The sequence below is a fragment of the Teleopsis dalmanni genome, chromosome 1 (assembly GCF_002237135.1).
Source record: "Teleopsis dalmanni isolate 2A chromosome 1, ASM223713v2, whole genome shotgun sequence".
Classification (NCBI taxonomy): Eukaryota; Metazoa; Arthropoda; class Insecta; order Diptera; family Diopsidae; genus Teleopsis; species Teleopsis dalmanni.
In genome coordinates, this window is record NC_051846.1 from 107,173,882 (window position 1) to 107,199,310 (window position 25,429).

The 25,429-nt window shown below is 34.2% G+C and overlaps 2 protein-coding genes across 2 annotated transcripts; one reads left to right on the forward strand and one right to left on the reverse strand.

Moving 5' to 3' along the window:
- The first annotated feature begins 539 nt into the window (after positions 1-539).
- LOC119672270 (secretory carrier-associated membrane protein 5) lies at positions 540-19,367 on the forward strand. Its single transcript, XM_038083286.1, has 6 exons — positions 540-792; positions 857-1,078; positions 18,326-18,530; positions 18,613-18,742; positions 18,802-19,057; positions 19,117-19,367. The coding sequence occupies exons 1-6, from the start codon at positions 736-738 to the stop codon at positions 19,267-19,269; spliced, it is 1,023 nt and encodes a 340-aa protein (XP_037939214.1). The 5' UTR covers positions 540-735; the 3' UTR covers positions 19,270-19,367.
- A 4,814-nt stretch (positions 19,368-24,181) lies between these two features.
- Positions 24,182-25,417, reverse strand: LOC119665325. The gene has a single exon (XM_038074585.1). It carries the CDS (start codon positions 25,415-25,417, stop codon positions 24,182-24,184), a length of 1,236 nt encoding a protein of 411 aa, XP_037930513.1.
- Positions 25,418-25,429: the final 12 nt, after the last annotated feature.

Consider the following 25,429-nt stretch of genomic DNA (forward strand, 5'->3'; position numbering starts at 1 on the left):
GACAATTAAATAATCGCTTGAAATTTGTTTTAATTTTTATTTCGTTTCATTTTCATATGCAGCATTACCATTTCTAAAAACCTAAATGAGAAATAAATTTGGTTAAATTAGGTCATTTATAGACCATAAATGATCATTTAAATCTGCTAAATGAGCAAATAAAATATAATTTATCACCTTAATGATAATTTAGCTTCCGGCTGCGAATAAAGTAATCCGGAAGTAATAGCACTTCCGGATGTTATTAGTTATTATTTCCATTAAATAGTCTACTACAATTACATCTTTAATTCTTATTACAAATTATATAATAATATTATGGTATTAAGAAAAACAGTATATTTTTAAAATTTTTACATTCTTAAGTCATATATTTTATCCTACCTAAATGCTTTATTTAACTATATATAACATATATTGAAAAATATATCAATAGTTGCGTCCCTTTACAACGACGTTCCTTCCAGAAACGACACTCAGTTCACGTACATCATTGCTTTGTGTTGGCTGAACATCATTGCTTTGTGTTGGTTTGCACGTATTTGTAAATACGTGCAAACCCCATTTCTCAATCAGTTCATTTAAATACTTAGTCATATAAAGGAATGAGTATGAATTGAACCTGGTTCTATATTTTTATGCAAGTAACTTTAAAAGTAATAGTGTAATTATTACATATCGCAACATTCCTCAATACTTTTAAACCCATAAATAAAGCACATCTGCATATATACAATGTCTGTGTTTGAGGATAATCCTTTCGGAGAACCTCTTGTGGATAATCCATTTGCCGTAAGTCAACTGAATTTTCGATTTTCGTATTTTTCAAGTTTTTTTAACTTATATTTTCATAAAGGATCCAGCTATTCAACATGCAACTAAAAATGCATCAAGTATTCAAAATTCTTTGGAAGATTACAATCCTTTTGAACAGGAGCAAAATAAACCTCAACTTCAAATAAACTCTAATAACGCTGCTGTGGTGCAACCTTTATCGCAAAATATGACTTCACCACAAGCCCAAACATCAGTCCTTCCATCGCATACGAGTGTGCAAATTACAACTGAAGAGTTACAGGTAATTATAAATAATATATATCTTATATGAGTATGACCGAAAGACTAATTAATCTTAGTTCTTCACTGTTCAGTAAGAAGACAAAATATTGTATAAAAAAGCTGTAGTAGATAAAAAGTCTTATAATACAATATAATAATAACGAAACCATACAAAACATATATTCAAATTGAATCTTCTTATATTCGTCAATTGTTTTTAAAAGACTTTCAAATAAGTATACAATTCTTAAGCTTAATTAATTAAGCAGAAAATCAAGAAAAATTTTCTTTAAAAATACAATTAATATTTTGTAAATAATAAAAATAAAACATTGTAGCATTTCCTTCAGCTCTCATAACAAAATAATTTTAGGCCGTTTGACTGAATTTAATCTTTCATTTTCATAGTATTTCAAGACGTCTTTGAATGCAGTGTTTTGACGAGTTCTTTGTTATATATGCTCGATTACATTTAAGTCCGGAGGGTGTGCAGGTGGCTGTGAAAGTTTTGAACTGCAACATGACGACAAGAATTTGCCATTTGCGATATGTACTTAGTATTATTGTCTTAAAAAAAGTAAAACTGTCTAAAAGTTCTAATTTTTCTCATTCAGCTTTACCTTTTGTTTTAAAATATATTAATATAATCAATCCATTCTATCATTAATAAACCATTTCACAACATATGGTTTTTAAAATTTTTTTGCTTTTCCTTTGGTGTCATAATCCCTTTTCTTACACAAAATCGCTTATCTAACTATGTGATTTGATTAACAAAATTAGATAAGAACTTTATTAAATTTCCAAATAGAAAAACTGTTTTTAATTATATTCCATTTTTGTTAGATTATTTGTTCGTGAGGTGTCATTTAACGAAGCTTACAGTTATTTTCGACTGACTTATAGCACACAGAAATGACTCCCATGAATTTTGGATTGTAGAAAACTTAAGGTATACAAAAGCTGTGTGTAACACAATGATCTTAAGTGTTCGAAACATACAAAAGAGCTGGTGAATGTACGTATAAGAGATGGTGTGTGATATAATATAGAAATTTTTGCTATATTTTCTATTCATATTATCAAGTTGGATGCTTATGTGATTTATATGGCGACGATTTTCTGTTTTACGTTCTTAAGCTTCCTGAGTTTTGCTGCATCGAGACGAAACTGCAATCAGTGAAATGCAATTTTTTGTTTTAAATATACAAAATTTTGTTTCTTTTGGTTAGGAGGGAATATCGAGGAAAGCGCTTTTGATGATAGTAGTCAGAGACACTGCTTCTATTCCTAATTCTTATCGCATACTTACTGAATAATTTCGTATGCAAGGTTAGGTGAGGCAATATTTCTGAAGTTAATGCATATTTGTTTTTGTATATATTTTCCGTAAAATATATGATTGACTTTGTGTGCATGCAATGTACAAGTTCTTCTAAACTATTATAAATTTGATATTTGATGAAATGTTATGCTGGTATTATATAAAAATATGAGGTTTGCCTACCATAAGGTGATTAGGCACCGGCAGTAATGTAACCATGGATGTTGTTAGTATAAATGGTATTGATATGTTCGGTAGTGAAGACAGTACTATGCTCTCTAGTAGCAATGATATCATGTAGTATATCAATAAACACCATGTTTAATAACTATGTTTTATATATTAATATATATATTCAAATATGGTACATTTTAAAGTTCTTATTATTAAATAAATAAAGCATATAAAATTAAATTATTGACGAAATTTAATTTAATCATAAAAAATAGATTGATTGCATACAATTTATAGTAAGTATTCAACATTAATAATTAAATACTTAAATACTTAAGTATAAACTTAATAATAACTTTGTACACTTTATAATTAAACATACCAGAAGTACAGTATATCTAATTTTATTCATATTAAGTGTTGTAATAATAGTTATACGCATGCGGGCATTTTCATACAATGTACATATTTTAAATTTTATTTTATTTCATGGAATCTACTAAATATTTGATTCAATTGATTTTTTTAGAAGTTAAATAAATAAAATAATTATCAATTAAAAACAAATTTTTTAAAATTAAATAAATAAAAATATAAAATACCCAATCTCTGCATCATTTATTGATAAATTTGTTTGCGTTTTCATTGTTCTTAATTGATTATACTGATATTTTCAAGGTATGTATAAATAACACCCTGAGATCAACATTAGACAGTTATTATGATTTTACAGACATTTCAATTTTATTTATAGCATTTCTTTAAATATTTGTAGCAATTAAATTTTTTATTTCTTTGTTTTTTTCAGAAGAACGCTTTATTTCCTTTTATTATTATTTTATTTATATTTAATATAAACAACATGGTGTTTACTACTATAGGACATAGTACTGTCTTCACTACCGAACATATTAATACCATTTATACTAACAACTTCTATGGTTGCACTACTGCTGGTGCTTACTCACCTCATGGTTGGCAAACCTTATATATTTGTATGAGAAAGTGAACTCAACTCGGACCATTCGCTTGTTTATTTAATATTATTTGAATCTGTTACCTTAAGGCAGCAACCATCTTTTCTAACCAGCAAACTAACCTATTGGAGTTATTTTCGTAAGTCCCTAGATGAAAACGTAGACTAATCTTCTGAAATTTTGTCCAATCAACGGTTTGATGATGAAGTCCACATATTCACGCGGACTCTCAGAACGTAGCATGGAATAGTATTCTATTCTCCAGTTTTAAATCACATCCCCAAACCTATCCTGCTAACATCCGACATTTAATATCAAAAAAACGTAAGCATAGACAAAAATGGCAATTAACAAGGTATCCATCCTACAAAACAGAACTAAATAGATTAACTGAATATCTGAGTACCCAAATCAAGCTATTTAAAAACGAGTTTCTAAAAGTATATCTTAGCAATCTTACGATAAGATGAGAAAGAACAGGGTATTAGCTCCCATTTGGCAGACCACCGCGACCATGATTGATCTTTTGTGCTACAACAGACCCTAACTGAACAAAAGACATTCCGCCTTTCGAATGAAGGCCAAAATGTCGGTTGTTGAGGACCTCCTAATGTCGGAAGGTGCTAGCAATTCCCGACCCAGTGATCTCCTCCTGGCCCAGATCAAAGCTGGGCAGTCACATAGAATGTGGCTGGTTGTCTCCTCTGCCTCCAAGCAGAGTCTACAATCTATCTCTTCGGATAGGCCCATTTGGTTGAGGTGGTAACGTAGCCCATGGTGACCCGCTATATATCCCACTAGCAACCTCAACTCTGTTTTGCTAAAGGAGGATATTTTATTATAACTATAGGGGAGATTCAGCTCTTTAGCCTGACGGTTACCTCGACTGTCGCGCCAGTAGCGACTTCTCTCGGCAGATCAAATCCAATTAATGATTAGAGACCTAGTTGTAGACCAACTTAATCCACAGAAAGGTTCTGGGCCACAGATTATAGTGGCGGATCCTGCCCGTGCAAGACTATCGGCAGACTTATTACCATTAATTCCTGTGTGACCAGGCACCCAGCACAGTGTCACTTTATTATTGCTTGCCAGCTGCTGCAGTGTGTCATAGCAGTCTGCTAGAAGTTTTGAGAAAAACTTCCAGGAGCATAACGCTTTGATTGCTGCTCGACTATCTGAATAAATACAGATTCGGGCGCCTTTCAACCCCTTGTTAATGTTGATACGAGCGCAGACCTCGATGGCGTGAACCTCAGCTTTTAAGACAGTGGGCCATATACCCAGCGCGAGCGAGATTCTGGTGTTTGGATCAAATATTCCAGCACCAACTCCTTCTTTGGTTTTCGAACCATCAGTATACCACGATATCACTTTTGGTTCGAGTCCAGGACTGCCATTTACCCAGTCCAATCGATCGGGTATGAGGACTTCGAACTTCCTACCGAAGCGAAGTTCTATGTTCATGCAATCTGTCCCATCGCAGATCTCTATGCCAGGAACTAGTCTGCAGATAGAGTTTTGACTGACGAGACTTCCGTGCATGTTGATAACAGGGTGCAGTCTAGCTGCACTCATTGCTGCTGTCTTTTTAATAAAGAGGTGCAGAGGGGTGAGACCCACTATGGACTCCAGTGCTGATGTGGGACATGTTCGAATAGTTCCCCTCATAGCGATGCATACGAGTCTTTGCAGTTTATTGCATTTGACTATTGCAACATTTTGTTGCGCTTTATTCCATCAAACAAGAGCTGCGTAGGAAACAATGGGTCTGACCATTGTGCGGTGTAACCATGATATAATTCTAGGACTTATGCCCCAGGTTCTACCATATGAGGTCCAACATGTCCACATGACCCGGGTGACTTTGCCAATTATATTATCCAGATGAGTGTTCCAGTTAAGACGCTTATCTAGGGTGACCCTTAAATATTTGACTTCATCGGAGCATTCAATAGCCGTATCTTTAATAGATAGGGACCCACGATTTACTTTGAACCTTCTGGAAAATGGTACAATTACCGCTTTTTTTGGATTAATACTTAGGCCTTCTTTGGTACACCAGTTCGAGACTTCGTGTAATGCCGTCTGCATTACATCTGTAACTGGTGTCAAATTTACCTGTGACAATGATTGCCAGGTTATCTGCGTGACCTATGGCATGATATCCAGATTACTCCAATTTAACTAGTAGGTCGTCGACTACCAGCGTCCATAACAATGGTGAGAGAACCCCACCCTGGGGGCAGCCCCGTACAGCATTAATGCTGACGATAGTGCTACCTAACTTGAACGATATGTTCCTATCACGCAACATTCTATCTATCCACGTTATTATACATGAGTCTATATCTTTACGGGCCAGAGCTCCAGATATGGATTCGTAAGATATATTATCGAAAGCTTCCTCTACATCCAGAAATGCACATAAGGCGATCTCTTTAGATTGAAAGGTGCTTTCAATTTTGCTGACTAAATGATACAGCGCGACCTCTGTGAATTTGCCTTTTGAGTAGGTATATTGGGTAGAGTGGAGTGGTACATTTTGTTCCAATTTATTCCGTATGTACAGATCAATTAGCCTTTCGACGGTCTTCAATAAGAAAGACGTAAGACTAATGGGTCTGTAGGAGTTAGGTTGGTCCAGAGGTTTGTTCCCAAGTTTGGGAATAAAGATCACGTTCACTCCTCTCCAGGAATGAGGGATGTAACCCATAGTAAAACAAGTCCTAAAGAGTTTTATTAATGGGTCTATAATGATATCTATGCAATTCTGTAATAGAGCAGGATAAATACCATCGCCTCCAGGCGCCCTAAATGGTTGAAATGAGTTGATCGCCCATTTCACCTTGTCCCTGTCGAAGATAACACCAAATAGTGCGTAATCCCAGTTGTGAAGGATCCGTCGGGTTTTTTTAAAAGGCCTACTTCATTTGTTTTGGCCTTATTTAAAGTCTTGTGTAGTCTAGCAGCTTCAGGCAAATTATCAATACTATCACAATGGCTACGCCAGCTGGCCCGTTTGGACTGTCTGATTGAATTGTAGTCGGTGAGTGCAGCTCTGTAATATTCCCAACTACCAAAGCATTTTGCTCTATTGAATAAGCTGCTTACTAGTTTGCGCTTATTAGCTAGTTGCGAGTTCCATCAAGGAACCTTACCTCTAATTGAAGCATTGCCTACAACCGTGCTGTTGTGAAAGGAGGTTAGTAATACCTCACCTAAATGGTTTGTGGCCAACTCTATCTCTTCTCAAGTTCTTAGTGGCCTAGCTAAAGAAAAATTTTCGGAACCCACCAAGTCCCTGTACCTAAGCCAGTTGGTTTTTTTTGGCTGGTACGCTTTATTTTGCTGTTCGGATATACCGGGAATTTCAAACCTAATATGTTGATGGTCTGAGAGGGACACCTCGTCCGACACATGCCAATTCCATATAGATTCCTCAATACCTCTTGTGCAAAGAGTGAGATCTAATACCTCTTCTCTAATTGCATTAATAAAAGTGGGTTTACTACCTTTGTTAGCGATACTTTATCCTAACGACATAATATAATCTAATAGGTAATCACCTCTTTTGTTGTCGTTGCTGCTCCCCCACACTTGTGGTGAGCATTAGCGTCACAGCCTAAGATTAGCTACCGCCCAGTGGGCTTGCAGAAGTTGATCAGCTGTTGGACTTCCGATGGTGGAATGGTTTCTTCATCACCTGGGAAGTAGGCAGAGGCCATGACAATATCCGTCACCTCTCCTATTGTAGGTACTTCAACTAGGACCGCAACTAGGTCTTTAGAAATAAAGTTTGTTAGCGGAATATGTTTAACGTCTCCACCGATTAAGGTAGCTGTACGTGGCATTGCGATCGATCCGTCATAAACCAGCTTACCTGATTTTGAGTTTAGACCCCGAATATGGCCACCGAACACCCACGGCTCTTGCATAAGTCCAAGAGCAATGTTGTTGGTTTGGGCAAATCTGCACAGGGTGGCTGATGCTCCTTTAGCATTGTGCAGATTTGCCTGGAGCACTTTAAAAGTGCTCATTAGGTCTCGTGAAGAGACTTTCGGACGAGACTATCGCGTTTGTCTCGTCGAGAACCCTTGTTCTTAGCACCCTTTGATTGCTCCGGTAAAATTTTACCGACTAAGGGTGGTTTAAAGGTAGCGGTCCTTGGGTTACCTGCTACTGTAACTGGGCCCGTGGAGGGCTTTGTGGACTTACTTCCTAAGGTGGGAATCTGAACAGCACGCCCACTAGCAGTGCTAACAGCCTTGCTAGTGAATGGGCGTGTGTCTAGTTCCTCTTCCTCAGGAATAGTCACTGTTGGGCAACTGTTCGTATGGGATGTTGCAGGAGCCGAGGATGACTGGATGGTTTTGTCATCCTGAACCACCTTTGGAACTTTAACCATGGGTGGAGAAAGAGCGGGGGTGGTTCCCTTAAGCATCAATCTCAGGTGTCCGAACCGGTATGCAATCCTACCCTTTAGTTCGGACAACGACCTCATGGATTCGTCATCAATGACGAAAACAAGGTGCAGCATCTGATCCTGCGTCAGTCTGTGAATCACTTTTCATCGTTTGGTGGAGAATGCCAAAACCAATGTTAGCCAAAACTTTTTCGTTTGACAAAGTCAAACTTTGGGGTGAATAGCCACGAACTCCATGAGTTCGTGGGAAATCCTTTTTCTTAACCACGTTGATGGCGAGCCCGCATTTGACCCCTATGTGACCAGAAAATCGCTTGACCCACTCCGCAGTTTTTGCATCGCTGCAGACGATAAGTAGCCACCCCGTTCTAGGTAAACACCCTTCGAACTCCGGCTGCATATCGTCGTAATGTTGCTCTATAGCAACATCAATAATCGCCTCCTGGAGACGCGTTATTTGCTCTGTAGAGAGCAAAGTACCAGCTGGATCTGCTGACGTGAAGCCTAAACGTACGCCTTTAACAGCTAGGCTGTACGATGGCTTGGTGAACCCCACATGAGCCACCTTAGGTTTTTTGGCGGAAATCAAACCGGGAAATTGCTCCTCCGATCTGACCCGCTTGTTCGCAGGCGGATGTTACATAGCGATTTTTAGAGCCTCTGTCCTGCTATGGCCTGAAGACATAGCCGCCTTAAACCTTCTTCGCTCACTTCTTTTAAGGTGAGTAAATTTTGGGGAATCCAAACTGAGGTTCCCAACTTTGGAGCCAACGACAGTTAAACCGGATTTTTGTGATACCACACTGCCAGTGTCGGAATCACCAGATTCAGCGGCTTCGGAATTTGAATTTGAAATGTTGCGTCAGATATCTGTCAAAAGTATCTATAAACTAACGCAAATACTTAACGCTGCACTTCAATTAAAACATATATCAATTATGTGGAAAATGTTGATGTTGGTAATTATTATCCTAAAAAGGAAAAGCCTGCGCACGAGGTCTCTTCATAAAGGCATCTATCACTACTATCAATGATGTCCAAGATGCTCGAGATAGCAATTTTAAAAAGAATAAATCCTGTCATATCAGATAACATTGTTATACCAATTCACCAATTTGGCTTTAGATGTCTGCTACATAAAATAAGAACGATCCTGCCAATGGAGTACGCAATATTTTTTGAATCGTATCTTTCTGAGTGATACTTCAGAATTAAATGCGAAGACATTTATTTGGATATGTGTTCAATAAATGCGAACATTCCACAGGGTAGTATCCTTCGCCCGTTATAGTTTTTCGTATCCACAAGATATTCCGAGTTTAAATAACGCAACAATTGAAACCTTTGCAGACGATACGGCTCTACTCTTCGTGGAAGATACCCAAATAATTACAACAATACAACAAACCATGAAGTCGCTCTCAACCACATATTAGAGTGGTATATATATCTTACATATATTTCCGTTCAATAATTCGGCATTTTTCGTAGAAAGATTTACTACTTTTTTATAATCTCCATTCATCGTAAAATTTTTGTGATTTTTTTTTTTGCAATTAGATTCAGTTACAGTAGGAAAACGGGACTTTTACTAAAATGGTAGTACCGAATCAATCACACTTCTAACAAGGTGTTGCGTTAAAAAAAGAATTTTATAGAAAAGGAGTTAAAGTACTTACTTCGTTCGTTAAAGGCAACTTTTCTCCAAAGATTTCACTTTTACATTTTCATATTTAGAATACATTATCATCATCAGATCTAAGCCGCTTTGGAGATAATATTGGTTGCAAAGATGAAACGAATCAATTTCGCCAGACAAGAACTAAAATTACAGTTTCTTATAAAAACAAGCGGAAAGTATTTATATTCGCCGTGTTATATTCCGATATTTAAAACAAGCTTTTAAACTAACTATCAAGCTTTTTTTTTTAAGAACAGGGGTTGCTGCCACCACTATTCATGCTTGTGTTGTAAAATACCTGAAAGTAGACCGTAAATTAAATTGAAGCAATAATATTTGATAAGACTTCAATAGCTTCATAAAAAATATTTTGTATCTAAAAACTCTAATTTTTAATTCCACATGGAAAGAACACCGCCGAATACATCTTTGCTAAGTCAATTCGCAAAAAGAAAACTGGCTGAAACATTGCCAGATATTTCGTTGCAAGACATTTTAAATGCAATTCAAAGCAGTGAAAGCAAAGTCAATAGAAAAATGCAACAACTAGCGTCGAAAGCTGATTTCACCGACTTAAGGGACGCATTATATGATATAGACAATATAAATATGATGGTAATAGGTGATTTTAATGGAAGAAAAGGAAATGAACAAGCTATTGAGTTTATTCCAGAATTACCCCAAGGAAAGGCAAAGTTACAAAGAAATGCAAAAGATCTAACTTTAGATAGGAATGGAAGAAAATTAATAGAGTTGTTCAATGCTCTAAGGCTCACTGTAATGAATAGTAGAATTAGTGGCGATTTAGAGGGCGAAATAACACTTGCACGTGGTGAAGCAACGTCAACAATTGATTATTGTGTTTTAAAAGGTTTATTTCTAAATATTATACAGTAACTTAGTATACAAGTGAAAATCTACTCTAACCATCTACCCTAGGAAGTAACGCTTAAATTAAATCATATAATCTACTGCAAAAATATGAATCTACTACCTAAGCTTAAATGGAAAAAACAATATTTGAACTTATATCAGATTAATCTTGACCAATTATTGAACAGTAATGTGATGTGTGAAGCTACAGCTGATGAAATGATAGCAGCACTTACAATAGAAATAAATGAAGTTGCTAGTCCATTTCAACAAGGGCCAACGAAGAGAAAATGGAATAAAGATTGGTTTGATAAAGAGTGTGAAATTGCAAGGACAGACTGTTTTAATAACTTGAAGATGGCGAGAAAAAGGGGCCTAGTTTTAGATTGGAATGAGTATAAGACAGCCAAAAACGTTTACAGAATTTTTTGCTATAATTAAAGAATCCAACACACTAATGGTCTTGCCTTATCCTTATCATCAGTAAAAGACTGCAAAAGCTTTTGGAATAATGTACGTAAAGTAAATGGCATAAATTTCAGTAAGTAAGTGCATCTTAATTCTGACGTTCTAGGTACTTATTTTGAAAAACTTTTAAGCACAACGGATAATACAAATCGTTTTAGCTACGCAGAACCACTAATTGAAATCAATGAATTAGACAAAAAATTGAGGTAATTGAATTAAGAGAGGTTTTAGAGCGTTGCAAAGAAAATAAAGCGCCTAGTGAAGATAGAATTCCAGCAGAATTTTTAAAATTTGCTTCAGGTGAAGGTATCACAAGGATTAAAGAGATTTTTAACTACATATACGATAATTCAGAAGTACCGGGATGTTTTAAAAATTCAATAGTTTTTCTACTATTTAAATGAGGTGATCCGCATGAAGTAAAAAATTATAGAGGAAGATCCTTTTTAAATTTGATAGCAAAAGTATTTACAGGCATATTACATCAACGTCTGCAAAGTAGAGTCGACGATAAAAAAAACTACTGAGTGAGTAGTTTTGAAGTGCATATTTTTGTAAAATAACAGTATTTTTAGCATTGCTGTTTCACTTTGTCCGATTATACGTTGAGCCCAAAAAATTGTGTTGGTTCTCATCTACCTGTAGTTCTTCTTTACTTTAAATGAATAGTTATTATGAGAAATGTTTTAATATTTTTTATGATTTAGATAGATAAGTATGTTAAGTATTAATTAAAACAAAAAAAAATCATATTTTTAGCATTTTTTTTAAAGCTTAGAGCACATTTATATCGAATAAATGCTTGTCCGATTATGCGACGGAGTCACTGTATATAACTAAACTAACAAAACAGATACAAAATTGATTTTAATTTTTTAAGTTTCTATTTTAATTAGTTAATTTAATGTATATTATTGACTATTAATGACTATGGATGAACAAAAAACTAATGCATTTTAAAGAATAAGCACTGATGAAGTTCTAAAATAAAGAACGAAATATTTGCTAACATGTCGAAATAAATGCGTTTCACTGTTCCTGTCTGGAAGCTGATACAAATCAAAATTAAAAAACATATTTCTTACCATGTATCGCACTATGGATATGTCTGACAAGTCTATGAATTTGTTCTATTGTGCTATGTTTTTGTCGAAAGCCGAATTGATGGTCAGGGATGAGTCTGTTTTATTGAATAATCGATGTAAGGTGCTTTAGAAATAGGCTTTCCATAAGTTTTAACAAGATCGGAAGATTAACTTATTGGGCGATATGATTTGACATCTTCTAGGTTTTTTCCTGGTTTCGGTATCATGGAAATTTGCGCTATCTTCCACTGTGGCGGAATAAACACCTTATTATCACAGCATCAAGTAGAAGAGAGAGAATTACAAATCATTTTGGTGGTAGCTGCTGCAGGGCCATGGCTGTGATCAAATCGTATCCTGGAGCTTTTTTTACTTTTAACTTCGCTATTACATTCCTAACTTTATTAATAAAATATCTTTTAATTGGAAGTTCTAACTGGTAAGGCTCTTGTAGAAAATGTATCCTTTGTTTCATGATATCTGGCATATTTTGATTATCATTTGGTTTGAAGACCTGATCCAAATATAACACTAATGTTTCTGCTTTTTCAATATCCCTTTTTGCCCATGAATTGTCTATTTTGCGTATAGGTGGTTGATAAGCAATCGGTCTGTTGTTCTTTTTTATGTCTTTCCAAAGGGGGTATTTTGTATTACATGAAGCACTTAGGTTTTGGAGGTATAGGGGCGTGCGATTATTGTTGTACTTTATAAGAAGGACTTTAACAAGTTTACTTAATTTGTTTAAGCGAGTTTTATCCTCAGGGAGTCTCGTCCTTCGCCAATTTTTTCTTATCCTACGCTTTTCTTTGATTAGGTATTTAATGTTAAATGGATATTCTTGTTTAACACTTTTTGAAAACGGAGAATTTGATTCCCAGATGGTCAGATGACATACAAACCTCCGTTGATACAGCAAAATCAATTGTCAGGTATTTTTCTTCTATCCGTTGGCCAATAAGTTGGTTCACCTGTTGAAATTGTGTGTAGATTGAGTACATTAATTGCTTCGAAAAGTTGTCTTCCTTTTGGGGATATTAGGCGGGAACCCAATTTTAAGTGTTTTGCATTAAAATCTCCGCCTACTAGAAACCTAGATCCAAGCAACGGAAAAAATGATATGTACATATTCTTCAAAATACTGTGACGCGGTGGGCGGTGTAGAGTGATGAGAAAGTCATATCGCCTTCTTTAGTTTGTACTACAATGTACTACAATATGGTTTTGCTTCATAATGTTTTACCGATGAGGTAAAATCCTTATGAGGATCGCAGTGCCACCATTTGCTTTAGCATTGGGATGCATTGTGTGATAAAGTTCGTAATTTGGAATTTTAAAGAAACTACGGGTTTCTGATACGAGCGTTATGTCGACCTGGTTTATTTTTAAGAATTCTTTTATTTCGACAGAATATTTTGATAGACCCTTTGCATTCCACATAACTACGATTAAATCAAGAATTTTGTTTATTTGTCAAGTTGATCAGTTAATTGGTCATTACTACGATTTTTTGCATCATTTGCTTCAACAGCGTTGTCATCTCGCGGAATTCTTCCACAAAATTAATTGATATTGGTGAAAGCTTCTCCTCTGTTGCGCTATTGGTGTCTGACTTCACTATTTGTGCGAATGTTTGTGATGGATGAGAATTCTTAATGTAATTTTTGGTTAGAGAAGGCAGAGGATTTTCTTGAATTTTAAGTTCCGGTGCCTTAGGCTTTAATTGGGGACACATTTTTTTTTTGCATGTTTTTGTAGATTTGACATCGTTTGTAGTGGGCCGGATGAATTCCCTCACATAAAATACATTTGACATCATCGGATCTGCTTTTCCTTTCACAATTTACAGAAGCATGGTTTCCAGCGCACTTGATACACTTGCGTGACAGTGTCCTTTCATGTGCCCATACTGCTGGCAGTTTGCTCATTGAGAGATTTCACGTTTCGGGTGAGGGTAAGGTACTTTTAAGTTGCATTGATTAGGCGCATGTTCGTTTAATAGATCTATTAGAGGCTTGATGCAATGTACCTTATCAATAAATATTGGTGGAGGTTTCAGTACTTTTGAAGGAGTATCATTATTTTTTAACGATTCTTCATTTATTTCATTCTCATCTGCCTGTAGTTCTTCGTAACGATTTAGTTTGACAAGTCCATTCAGCCAGTATGAATCTAGCTTGGTTTGTTTTTGGCTTGTTTGGTTTTTACTTGGACTATCACGTTGACGTTTACGATTATTAACTACTTTCCAAGTGTCGTTAACAGAGGTAGCGTTTCTGCTGAATACAGCTTGATTTGATCCTTTGTCCTGGAGGAGGTTATTTTTTCTTCATTATACAATTTTTGAAGCTGTTGAAGTTGTTGAATTTGTTGTTGTATATTTTTTACCTGTACTAATTTAGCTGTTTTCTCTTTTAGATGACCCAAAGTCGCATTGCTTGGTGCCTGTCGTGTGTTTGTGTTAGTTTCTTTTAATATTGTTGCGTGTTGTTTCGTTTTTATTATTGATTAATTTCATTTTATTAGCGATGGCAATTTCACTAGCTATTTTTGTTATACTTGTTTCAATTTTTGATTTTTCTAAAGGTTTAGTTGAAGAATTATCTGTTATTTTAGTGTCATCTATGTTTAGTGTTATATAGCCATTTAGGCCATTTTCACTTATTAGAGAGTGCCCACGTAAAACGCTTTCGCAATCGCTCATACAGTAGATTTACAATATAATTACAGTTGGTTTATTTTATTATTTTTTTAATTATTTAAAATTTCACATTTATAAATAAATAAATTTATTATTGTTTAAATTCAATATTTTTTTTTACTTAATATTTATTAAATGTTTTGATTGTGCTTTCGCGTATTTATTAATTTAGTTATATAGCATTAGTTATTTATTTAGCTATATAATTACACAATTACACGATTTTGTTAGTTACAATTGGTTTAATTTTTTGACTGATTCCAACACTTTTTATTTTAAGTTTTAGAGCTTTTATTTGCCGTCTTTATCAGCTGTTTTTAAATGTGTGTGAATTTGAAACCAATAAACAAATTCAAAAACAAAACAATTCTGCAAAGCCAAAACTCACTTTTTTTTACATAAAAACAATATAATTATATTAAAATATTTTTATTGACGTTAAGGCGTGCACTATTATTTTTATAAATTTTGTAAAGAGTCACTGTATCGATTATTTGTGATAAGTTTATATTACTTTCTGCTTTATAAACTTGCAAGAAAAAACATTAAAATACGCGGTGATATTTTTTGCGCGCGCACCTTAACGTTCAACACTTCTTAATTATAAATAAATAACACAGGATATTGTATACAACGGTCAAAAAACGTTTTCAAACAAAACGAAACATAAAAATGAAAAACAAATAATGCGATTTTCAACGATTGTGTTCTGCTTCAGTGGAATATGTACAAAAATGTGCGTTGTGTAAATAATTTTGAATAGGAGTGTATAGCAGAATTTATTTAATCTGTCATTGATTTATTGCAATTAACAGAAGTATAACAATTTTTTAAAATATGGGTTCAGCTGATCATTTTAATTAAATGCAATCAACGAATTTTCTTAATTTCATTTAATGTTCAAACCAATTACGGTATATATATATGTATATTATATATTTGGAACAAACCAGAACAATTGTTCCAGATTTTAGAAGAAATTATTTGTTTTCTATTTCATGGCAACTCTTAGCGTAAAAATAAATACAATTCTGCATGTAAGGCAATAAAACTCGCATTGCAATAAATATGCAAGAACGATTGGAGGATGGGATTTATTGCCATTTGTATTTTAGTTAACGCTATTTATTAGAATAAATGCGATTAATTGCAATTAATGGAGCAGCTTGAACAGTCTAGAAGTAATAAAATTAGTAATTTAGTAAAGTTATTACAATAAAGATTATTTATATTGAACAAATCAGTGTGGTCGGCGAAGTGAATAGAATTATTTTTAAAACTGTTTACGTAAAATAAAGTTTATTACTGTATTAGTAAAGTCTGGAGCAAAATTTAGGCTAAGAAAAACTAAATTGTTTAATACAAAATATAAAAAAAAAATTAACAGTAAAAAAAAATAAGAAAAGAGCATATAAACAATAAAATCCACCCAAACTTGTGACATTTCTGTGCTCTGTGTTATAGCTGATAATAAGATATTTTGCTCACAGGCAAAACTTTGTTTTCAAGTAAAAGTAGAAAATGAAAAACTTAAATGATAAAGTAACAGTATTCCCATAGAAAATTATGAAACCAACAAAAAATTGGTGTTTGAGTCCTAGAAGAATAAAGAAAAAATTGAATACCAAACAAAAAACGACAAGCGGAGAGTTTGCCTAAAATTAATATGGCAAAAACAAGCATTACAAAACCATTAGTTACTTGAGAAAGGACAAACCAATCCCCTTATCAAATGGCAGATTTAGGTATGTATGGTACATCGACGCGGACGTTCGAAACCAAGAATATCTTCCACAGTTGTGCGTAGGAAGTGAGAGATATGTTCTCATTGTCTATTATCATTATCATTGGCATTATCGGTCGCTATTCAGCCCACGGAATGAAAGTACTTCAAATACACTTGAAGCGTGCTTTGTGTCAATTATAAAGTGATCAATCTAGTTTCGTGTTGATTGATCGGAAGATAGCCAGGTTGCCTTATGAATATCTGGTGGTATATACTACCGTATTTCGCGCCACAGCGAAAACAATTAGCCTGACCGTTATTGGAGGTTGATTCATGAAGGCTGAATTTTTCGACATTTGAACTAAAAATTTCTTCTCTTCCGATCTTTGCGTAAAAATCCACGAGTACTACTTTAACGTTGTGGGCGGGACTGCAATCATATCATAGAAGGTATCTTTATTCAAGTCGTTCTTTTCTTTTGTAGGCGCGTGAGCACAAATTGGAGTGATGTTGAAAAGTTTTCCCTTGATACGGATTGTAGCAAACCGTACGTTCACCGGTGTGGATCGCTGGACTGATTTTAACAATCTTGCTAACTACAAAACCGAATTCAAATCCACGCCTATTTGCATGGTAGCTGTAGTAGATATTACAGTTTGCTCGTTTATAGCAGCCTTGTCCTGTCTATCACATTTCCTGGATAGCGGTAACATAAGCCTTACATTTGTTAAGGGCTTCCCCCATTTGGATTGGACCTTTCCTATAGAGGATTCGGATATTCCAGGTGCTTTTTTACGTTCTGCGTTGGCGGCTGATTTTACGTAACGGGTGCCGAACCCTGTGGACAACCCATATTTAAAGTCCTGGAAATTGGATCCACTGCAAGCACTATTAGTTCATTACCCAGCAAGTGCCAGGTAACTATCCAGCGGTGCCACGTAAGGGCTGTGCGAGAACTTGGATTTAGGACGCCAAAGATTATGCAGGCATTTTCCATGTTAAATGTAATCAGACACGTTGCCTTCGGTACTGTAACGACCTTTCCGGTCCTCTCTCTACAGCTGGGGTATAACTCAACGAGTATACCTGAGTTCGTTATAAGAAATTTATAAAAAAAATAAACACTTCTGTCTTGTGTTTTATAGTAGAGTCTATTATTCGTCTTAAATTGAAGTTATAAATAGCAATAGAGTAATGTCAAAGGCATAAGCGTTGTATACGTTGCAATCGTTGCGAGCGTATGAATCGTTGAAACCGTTGTAGTATTATAATCGTTAGAAGCAAAGATTCCTTCCCGATGTTACGCCTGACCACGCTCGTCAGCAATCGCTAAACGCTCGTAAACTTGCACGTATTCTAACAGTGTCTGTGACTCGTCATCTTTTCCTCCATCAGCTATGGCCAAATGGAAGACTGAATTACTGGTGAAATTACCCTATACCAGCATAAGCCAAGCAGAAGGTAATTCGACCACCATCACTTCACCCAAACCAGTTCACCCATTCACATGGTGATCGTCAGCAAAGGCCAAACGAACCATCATATACCTAGACCAACTAGTCCGATATTTTTCAAGTAAACAAAGTCCCGTAAATTCGTCAAAACAAATTTCTTATTGTTGTACGAATTGCAATCAAATTCAAAAAAATGCTTGCACAATAATTTCTTAAATTTGTTTATGCAGATAAACAAAAGAAATAGTTACAACAAATTTAACCACTTTTTACCAGTGACAAAAACTAATAAAAACATGATTAAATTAAATTTAATAACTAAAAATATGATATTTCTAAAACTAAAACTAACATAAAATAAAATTTTTTATTTTTAGCGTCGACAAGATGAATTAGATCGAAAAGCAGCAGAACTTGATAGACGCGAACAACAATTGCAGGGTTTAAATATACCACAATTAAACAATTGGCCTCCTCTTCCCGACAATTTTTGTGTTAAACCGTGCTTTTATCAAGATTTTAATGTGGATATCCCACCAGAATTTCAAAAATTAGTAAAACATCTGTACTATACATGGATGTGTAAGTTTTATAAAGAATAACTTTAAAAATAAAGTTTAATTATAGTTTAATTATATAATAATACTATCTCACTCTTTAATAGTTTATACTTTAACTATGTGTTGCAATATCATTGGTGGCTTGATTATTCTTTTACACAGCGGAAGTTTTACCAATTTTGGCTTGGCTATTTTTTATACAGTACTTTTTACGCCCGCATCTTACGTATGTTGGTAAAGTGTTTAATTAATTATATTATATGAATATATTTACTAATTGTCTTTCTATTTAGGTTTAGACCAGCATATAAAGCTTTCCGAAATGATTCTAGTTTTAATTTCATGGTATTTTTCTTCGTGTATTTTTTTCAAACAATATTTTCAGTATTTCAAACGATTGGCTTACCGGGCACAGGTTGGTGTGGTTTTATTGTAGCTGTTTCACAATTTAATTCAACTGCAGCAGGAATAATTGTTGGTTTACTGTTACTTTGTATTGCCTTCTGTTTTGGGTTAACTACTGTTGCAAACATTATGATGATAACTAAGGTAAGAGCTTTCAGTTTGTTATCCACAATTTGTTTTTTAAGATTAGTATACATTTAAAGATTCACACGATTTATCGAAGCACTGGCGCGAGCATAGATAAAGCCAAGGCCGAATTTACTACAGAGTTTATGCGTAATCAGCATGTTCAACAAGCCACTTCTTCGGCTGTAAATAATGCCATAAATTCTCAACTCAACAACAGCAGATATTAGATATATAAAATAAATATTTGCCATTTGCAAAAAGGATATGTATTCTCTCTAAAGAGTTTAGATATATTTTTTTTAAATAAAGTTCATTTAGTTAGTTATTTTGTTATACAATATTATTTAATTAGACTTGCAGATCAATACATGTTTATAGCTTACTTATGTATACAAAAATTCATTTTATACTTATTATATGCCTTTTATAGTACACATAATATACATATTGATTTTCATTATAAATGTTTCTTCTATTGTATTTAATACCAAATTTTTGTTTTATTTAATGTGCTCTATGTCAGCAATTATTACACATACGTATATTTTATATATAGTCACTACACATAAATAGTAAATAAATATGTTCCATATCTACACCAAAAACATATATTCACATATATCTATTTTTGTGTCTGTTAAAATATATTAGATACATATTAGACTAAGTGTATATTTGATTTTTTATAAGGTATCTGAACTGATTTGCTCGAGCTAACAGGTATTAAATGGTATTAGGTATTAATAGGTATTAAATTGTATATTATATTACCTATTAATAATAGGTATTAAATGTTTCTATAAAGTAATTGCTAGCGATAGCTGTGGCATAAGTATTATAAAAACCACATTTTCAGCAAAACCCATTTTTCTGAACCCAAAAAGTTGTTAACGAGCATATCGTTTTACTACTTGTGTTAAAGTTTCCGAGAAAGTATAATATAAATTAAAGTTATGAAATATTGAGGTTAATGGCAATAGAGTGAAAATTGTTTTAAAAATAAATTATTTAGATTAAACAGCAGTAATTTCCGTCTAATAATCTTATTGGAATAACACAGAGTTCGGTTGGTATTATTATTCAATAAAGTTGCTGTCTTACACAGACTAAAATAGCATAATCACTTTAAATGCCGAAATTTGGCTAATGTCCTTTTTTTCGTTTACTAAACAAATATGTTAGATAATTTAAGCTCTTATAAAAAATTTCTTATTTATTAAAGTAATGAAAATTACCTTAAACCAATGTTTGCAAATGGTGGTAATATAATCGTTTGCGAGGATATGTTACAATATGTTGTCCTTATTTTAAAACCAAAGATGATTAGTGAGCAAATTAAGTAAGTAATACTTAATTTGGTTGAAATAGAACATGATAGCAACAATTTAAGTTTTTTTTTAAATTGAAAACAAATTGAAGTATTTATTATTGTTGGTGTAACGCATTAAAATAAAATAAAAATATTAATAAGACGATTTATCCAAATACAAAGAAAAACTTACTCTACAAATGTATTTTATCATTTATCGAAAAAAAAAAAATTTAAAGTTAATGCATAAATGAAATAATGATTTAAATAAATAAATTGAACAAAAACTTAAATAAAACTTAATTATAACATAGTAGAGATAAGTACATTTCTTAATGATCTTAGGGGAGTATTAGATCGTTACCTGTTGAATGTTTTCATTTTTTATATTACATTTCTATTTAAAGTAGTTAAAATAACGCGCGTGTGTGTGCTGCTCATTTTTTATTGTCAATATGCAACCCAATGTTGACTTTCGTCAACCTTGCACATTACATACAGTAATCTTAATATATAAAAAAAAAAAACAACTTTAATTTGATATAGTTCTTTAGCTTCAAGTTCCGAATGAGCAGCACGCGTGTTTAAACGTAAATTAAATTTCTTAGTGATTCTCAAAATCACAACTCTTTTTCTTTTTTTAATAAACTATAAAAAAATAAATACAAAAACGCTTGTGTTTCTTCATTACCCTTATGCAATTCTTACAATAGGTAGTTTAAAAATATAAGAAAACGTAAAAAATCTCCGCAAGAAATCTAAAAGAATCAAAAAAGGTAACAATTAGACAAAAAATCGGTTTGTTGATTGAATGGCAGCAGGTAACTTTCAGCTGACCTCAGCGGTTTTTACTTCCACATTCCTTATAAGAAATCTTGAGATATAAAAAGTCAATAACTAAATCTATTTCGTCGAATTTAATAGATCTTTCAGCCTTACCGATGAATAAGCTGTCAAAAAGCTAAAAGCTATTTTTTCTGGAAGTCAAAGTCTGATACAGAGAAAATGCTTAATAGTTTTTATCCTATAAGTTTCCATTGCTTCAATGAGTACTAAAAGAAATGCGTAGTTACTCTGCGTGGGTTCCTATACACCATTGATAAAATAGAATTGCAGTACGCCTTGCAAAATTGAGTTCCCAAGACCTAGTATTGTTATATGAGGGCCATTTTTACCTGGAAGTTAAACGCAACCTAAGTGTCTTCCATTTGTTAACGGCCAGGTAAAGAAAGTAGAGATAAGTACTTTTCTTAACGATCTCTGGGGGAGTATTAGATCGTAACCCTTAGGAATACATCTATGGCAGCACCAAAGCGAGCCAAACTGTTTTTCATTCCGTTACAATATTCTTATGTGCAGTAGCTCATGACAATGATGTCAGCGACTTGGTTTAGTGCACCAATTATCACTATGAATTCTATAACTAGATTTGATTTTATGATAAAGAAATGAAGGGATTTAATTGCCGCTTGACTGTCAATAAAAATAGCAACACCACATATGTCCTTAATGTGATTTACAATTTAGCCGACATGACACTCCGATCGCTAAAATTGTCTGATATGTTAAAATATATTTTATATCTCCAAATAGCGCCAAAATTCCTGTTCCTACTCTGCAGTTCATTTTCAAGTCATCTCTATGAATTGATAAGTCGTGGTTTACTTGAAAATTTGTTCCTTTCCATTAGTTTTTTGACAGATATATTGTCTAAAAATTTCTTTCAAAATATAATTATGGATTCAGATAATCCGATGTCATTCTATTCAGACAGTTAGTGACTGTGTCTAGAATCCGGCTGTGTCTGTATGTACGGTTTGTCGAGATGCCTGTCACTTTCAGTATGACAGCGCTATTGCAAATGATATTTTTAATATGTAGATCAATGGTTAGCAAATACATGTATTAGATACAGCGTTCGAAAGGACCATCCTAAACGCTTTTGTAACGCCAACATATGTTGTCTTCTGAATTCGATTGAGTTTTTGAATGTTATAGCTCTTGTTCAGAGCTGACCACCAAACTACACCATCATACATGAGTATTCGATGCACAATGTTCGATTACGTCCAATCTGTAATATTGAGACAAACCCACATTTTTTGCCGAACATACTTTTGCAAAAATAGAAAGCTACACGAACCTTTTTAACCCGTACCGTAACATTGTATTTTCAATTTTGCTTGCTTTCTAGCAAAGCACCTACTGGCTTTTTTCGACAGTTTTAATGTTGTCTATTTAATGAAGATGTTTCGAAAATGATATTTTTTATCACTTTGTAATTATTCATTTATATATTGTTTCGAAATGATAATATTTTATATAAATGTACATTCTTATTTATTTTACAAAATTTGAAAGTTTCCGAAAGAGTGAACCAAAAAAAGACAAACACGTGCGTCTTCGCCAACGATCAACCGGTAAGAGGGAGTTGCAAATTTTGATGCAAAGCAAAAAAGGCAATAAAAGCAAGAACAAAGATTTAATAAAGCAAAAAAATGAAATGCAAAACACCTTTCGAACAAACAGTGTTGCAGTGTAAAACAATGTTAAAAATAAAATGAATTGAATTTAATTACTACTACTCTAAACACCCTCCCCCGGTTGAAAGGCTCAGACTTTAAACATATTTATCGTCTATTGGAAGAATTGCCACCTTCCTTACTGCACGTTTGATAATTCCTATATTCGTGCGTATTTCCGCCACTCGAGCCACATTGTCAGATCCGCATATTATGCTGGTGATGCGGCCTAATGCCATTTAAGAGGTGGAAGATTGTCTTCATGTACTAGTACTATATCTCCAACACGAACATTTGCTGCAGGTGAGCGCCATTTGATACGCTCTTGCAATAGCGTGAGGTAGTTGACACTCCACTTTTTCCAAAATATTTGTAGCATATAATTAACTCGTTGCCATCTGTCTAAGCGAGAGAAGTCAGTAGTAGTAAGGTTGGGCTCAGATACTGATGTTACCAGACCACCCACCAAAAAATGAGCTGGTGTGGGAACTTCTAGATCTCCCATTATATATTCGACATGTTTTTGCTTAAGTCGAAAACAACAAACACATTTGTTGATAGCGCGTGTTATAGTTTTTCGACCACCAATAGGCCAATGTTGCAAACGAATTGTGGCGAGCAGACTTTGTGGCCCAGCGTGCAAATTCTTCTGATGAAAATAGGTTATCATTGCATTTGTGATAACATGAGCTTTTGGAAGTATCATTGGATGGCAAGCTTCGAAACTTAGTAATGAATTTTTTAGTCGACCACCTACACGAATTACTCCAAATGAATCAATAAAAAGATTGAGGGAGTAAAGTTTACTTGAACTAGTAACATTTTCTCCTTTTTTTAGTATTTTGTATTCAGCAGCGAAATGAGTTTGTTGTATGTTTGAAACCATTAATTTTGTACCCCTTTCAATATCGTGAGGATCAAGTTGGCCAGTTTTCCTTATGGTCTCTTTATGTTTGAGTGACACGAATCGATAAATATATGCGAAAACTAACTGCATTTTATTAAATGAGTTAGCGAATTTACAGGATAGCGTTAAATCTTGCTGACATGTAGTTATTAGAACTCTCCTGCGTCGTTCAGGTAATTCTGCTACGCAGACAGTATTTTGGGGCCAATGTAAATGCGATGTTCTTAAAAATTCAGGTCCTTGTGTCCAAAGTGTTGAGGCTAAAAGTTCATCTGGCGCTGCTCCTCTTGATAAGATATCTGCAGGATTCATAGAAGTTGGTACATGATGCCAATTCATGCCACAGGTAAAAGTTGAATTTTGCTAATTCTGTTGGAGACAAAAACGATAAAATTGGATGGTTATTCACGTATCCAAGATAATACCACCATTGAGTCTGACCAGCAATGAAAATCGCATGTAAAATTTATAGTTTTGACGACCATATCAATGAGTTCCGATAAAAGTAGAGCAGCTGAAAGTTCTAGCTTGGGAACTGTAAGTGTCTTTAGTGGTGCAACCTTTGATTTGGAGCATAGTAGATGCAAATCAAATGCACCCGAGCGCTCACACCTGATATATATACATGCACCATAAGCGTTCAGACTGGCATCACAGAAACCATGTATCTGCACTTTAGAATTAGGCATTAAAACATAACGAGGGAATTTAAAACTGCTGATAATAGTAAATTGAGAGCGAAGTTCAATCCATGCTGAGTATAATGCTTGTGGTAGACTCTCATCCCAATGCAATTTGTGTTTCCATAAGGTTTGCATGAAAATTTTAGCCTTGGTGATGATAGGTCCAATTAATCCGATTAGATCAAAAAAACTGGCTATAGTTGAGAGAACAGTACGTTTGTTGATTTGCTGACTACTTACCACTGGAGTAAATGAAAATAAAAAATTTTCGTGGTTTGGATCCCATACTAAACCTAATGCTTTAGTGATATCAGAACCATCTTTAAATTTCAATAATTGTACATGTTCGGAGTCAGCGATACCACACAATACTCTTGGATTATTGGAACACCATTTTCTGATCTGGAAACCACCCTTTTTTAATAATTCAGTAGTTTGCCTTCTAATGTTGATTACTTCATCCACGGTGTCGCCGCCTGACATTAAATCATCTACATAAAAATCTCTGAGAACGATTTTAGAACCCAATGGGTATGATTTCTCTTCATCGCGAGCCAGCTGATGCATTGCTCGAATAGCTAAAAATGCAGCTAGCCTTGTTCCATATGTCACAGTGTCCAATTTGATTACCTTTACGTCATCATCGAGATTACTTCTCCACAAAATGCACTGAAGATATTCATCGGGATGTGTAACACGCATGCATCGATACATTTTACAGATATCTCCACAAAGAGCAATTTTAAAATATCGGAATCGAATAATTAATTCAAAGAGTGTGGATTGAATTGTAGGTCCAGACATCAGCAGATCATTAAGAGAAAATCCGGTGGATGTTTTAGCTGACCCATCGAAAACCACACGTAATTTTGTAGTTGTACTTTCATTTTTTAGCACACAATGATGAGGTAAAAAACACGTTGGAACACCTGATGGTAATTGTGCTGGTGACATGTGCTTTAAATT

What these genes read in the sequence shown, in the direction of transcription:
- LOC119665325 (XM_038074585.1), bottom strand. Translation starts at nt 25,417, where the DNA reads ATGTCACCAGCACAATTACCATCAGGTGTTCCAACGTGTTTTTTACCT.
- LOC119672270 (XM_038083286.1), top strand. Translation starts at nt 736, where the DNA reads ATGTCTGTGTTTGAGGATAATCCTTTCGGAGAACCTCTTGTGGATAAT. An exon ending in TTACAACTGAAGAGTTACAG is followed by an intron (nt 1,079 to 18,325) that starts GTAATTATAAAT and finishes TTTTATTTTTAG; the next exon opens with CGTCGACAAGATGAATTAGA. An exon ending in CCCGCATCTTACGTATGTTG is followed by an intron (nt 18,743 to 18,801) that starts GTAAAGTGTTTA and finishes CTTTCTATTTAG; the next exon opens with GTTTAGACCAGCATATAAAG.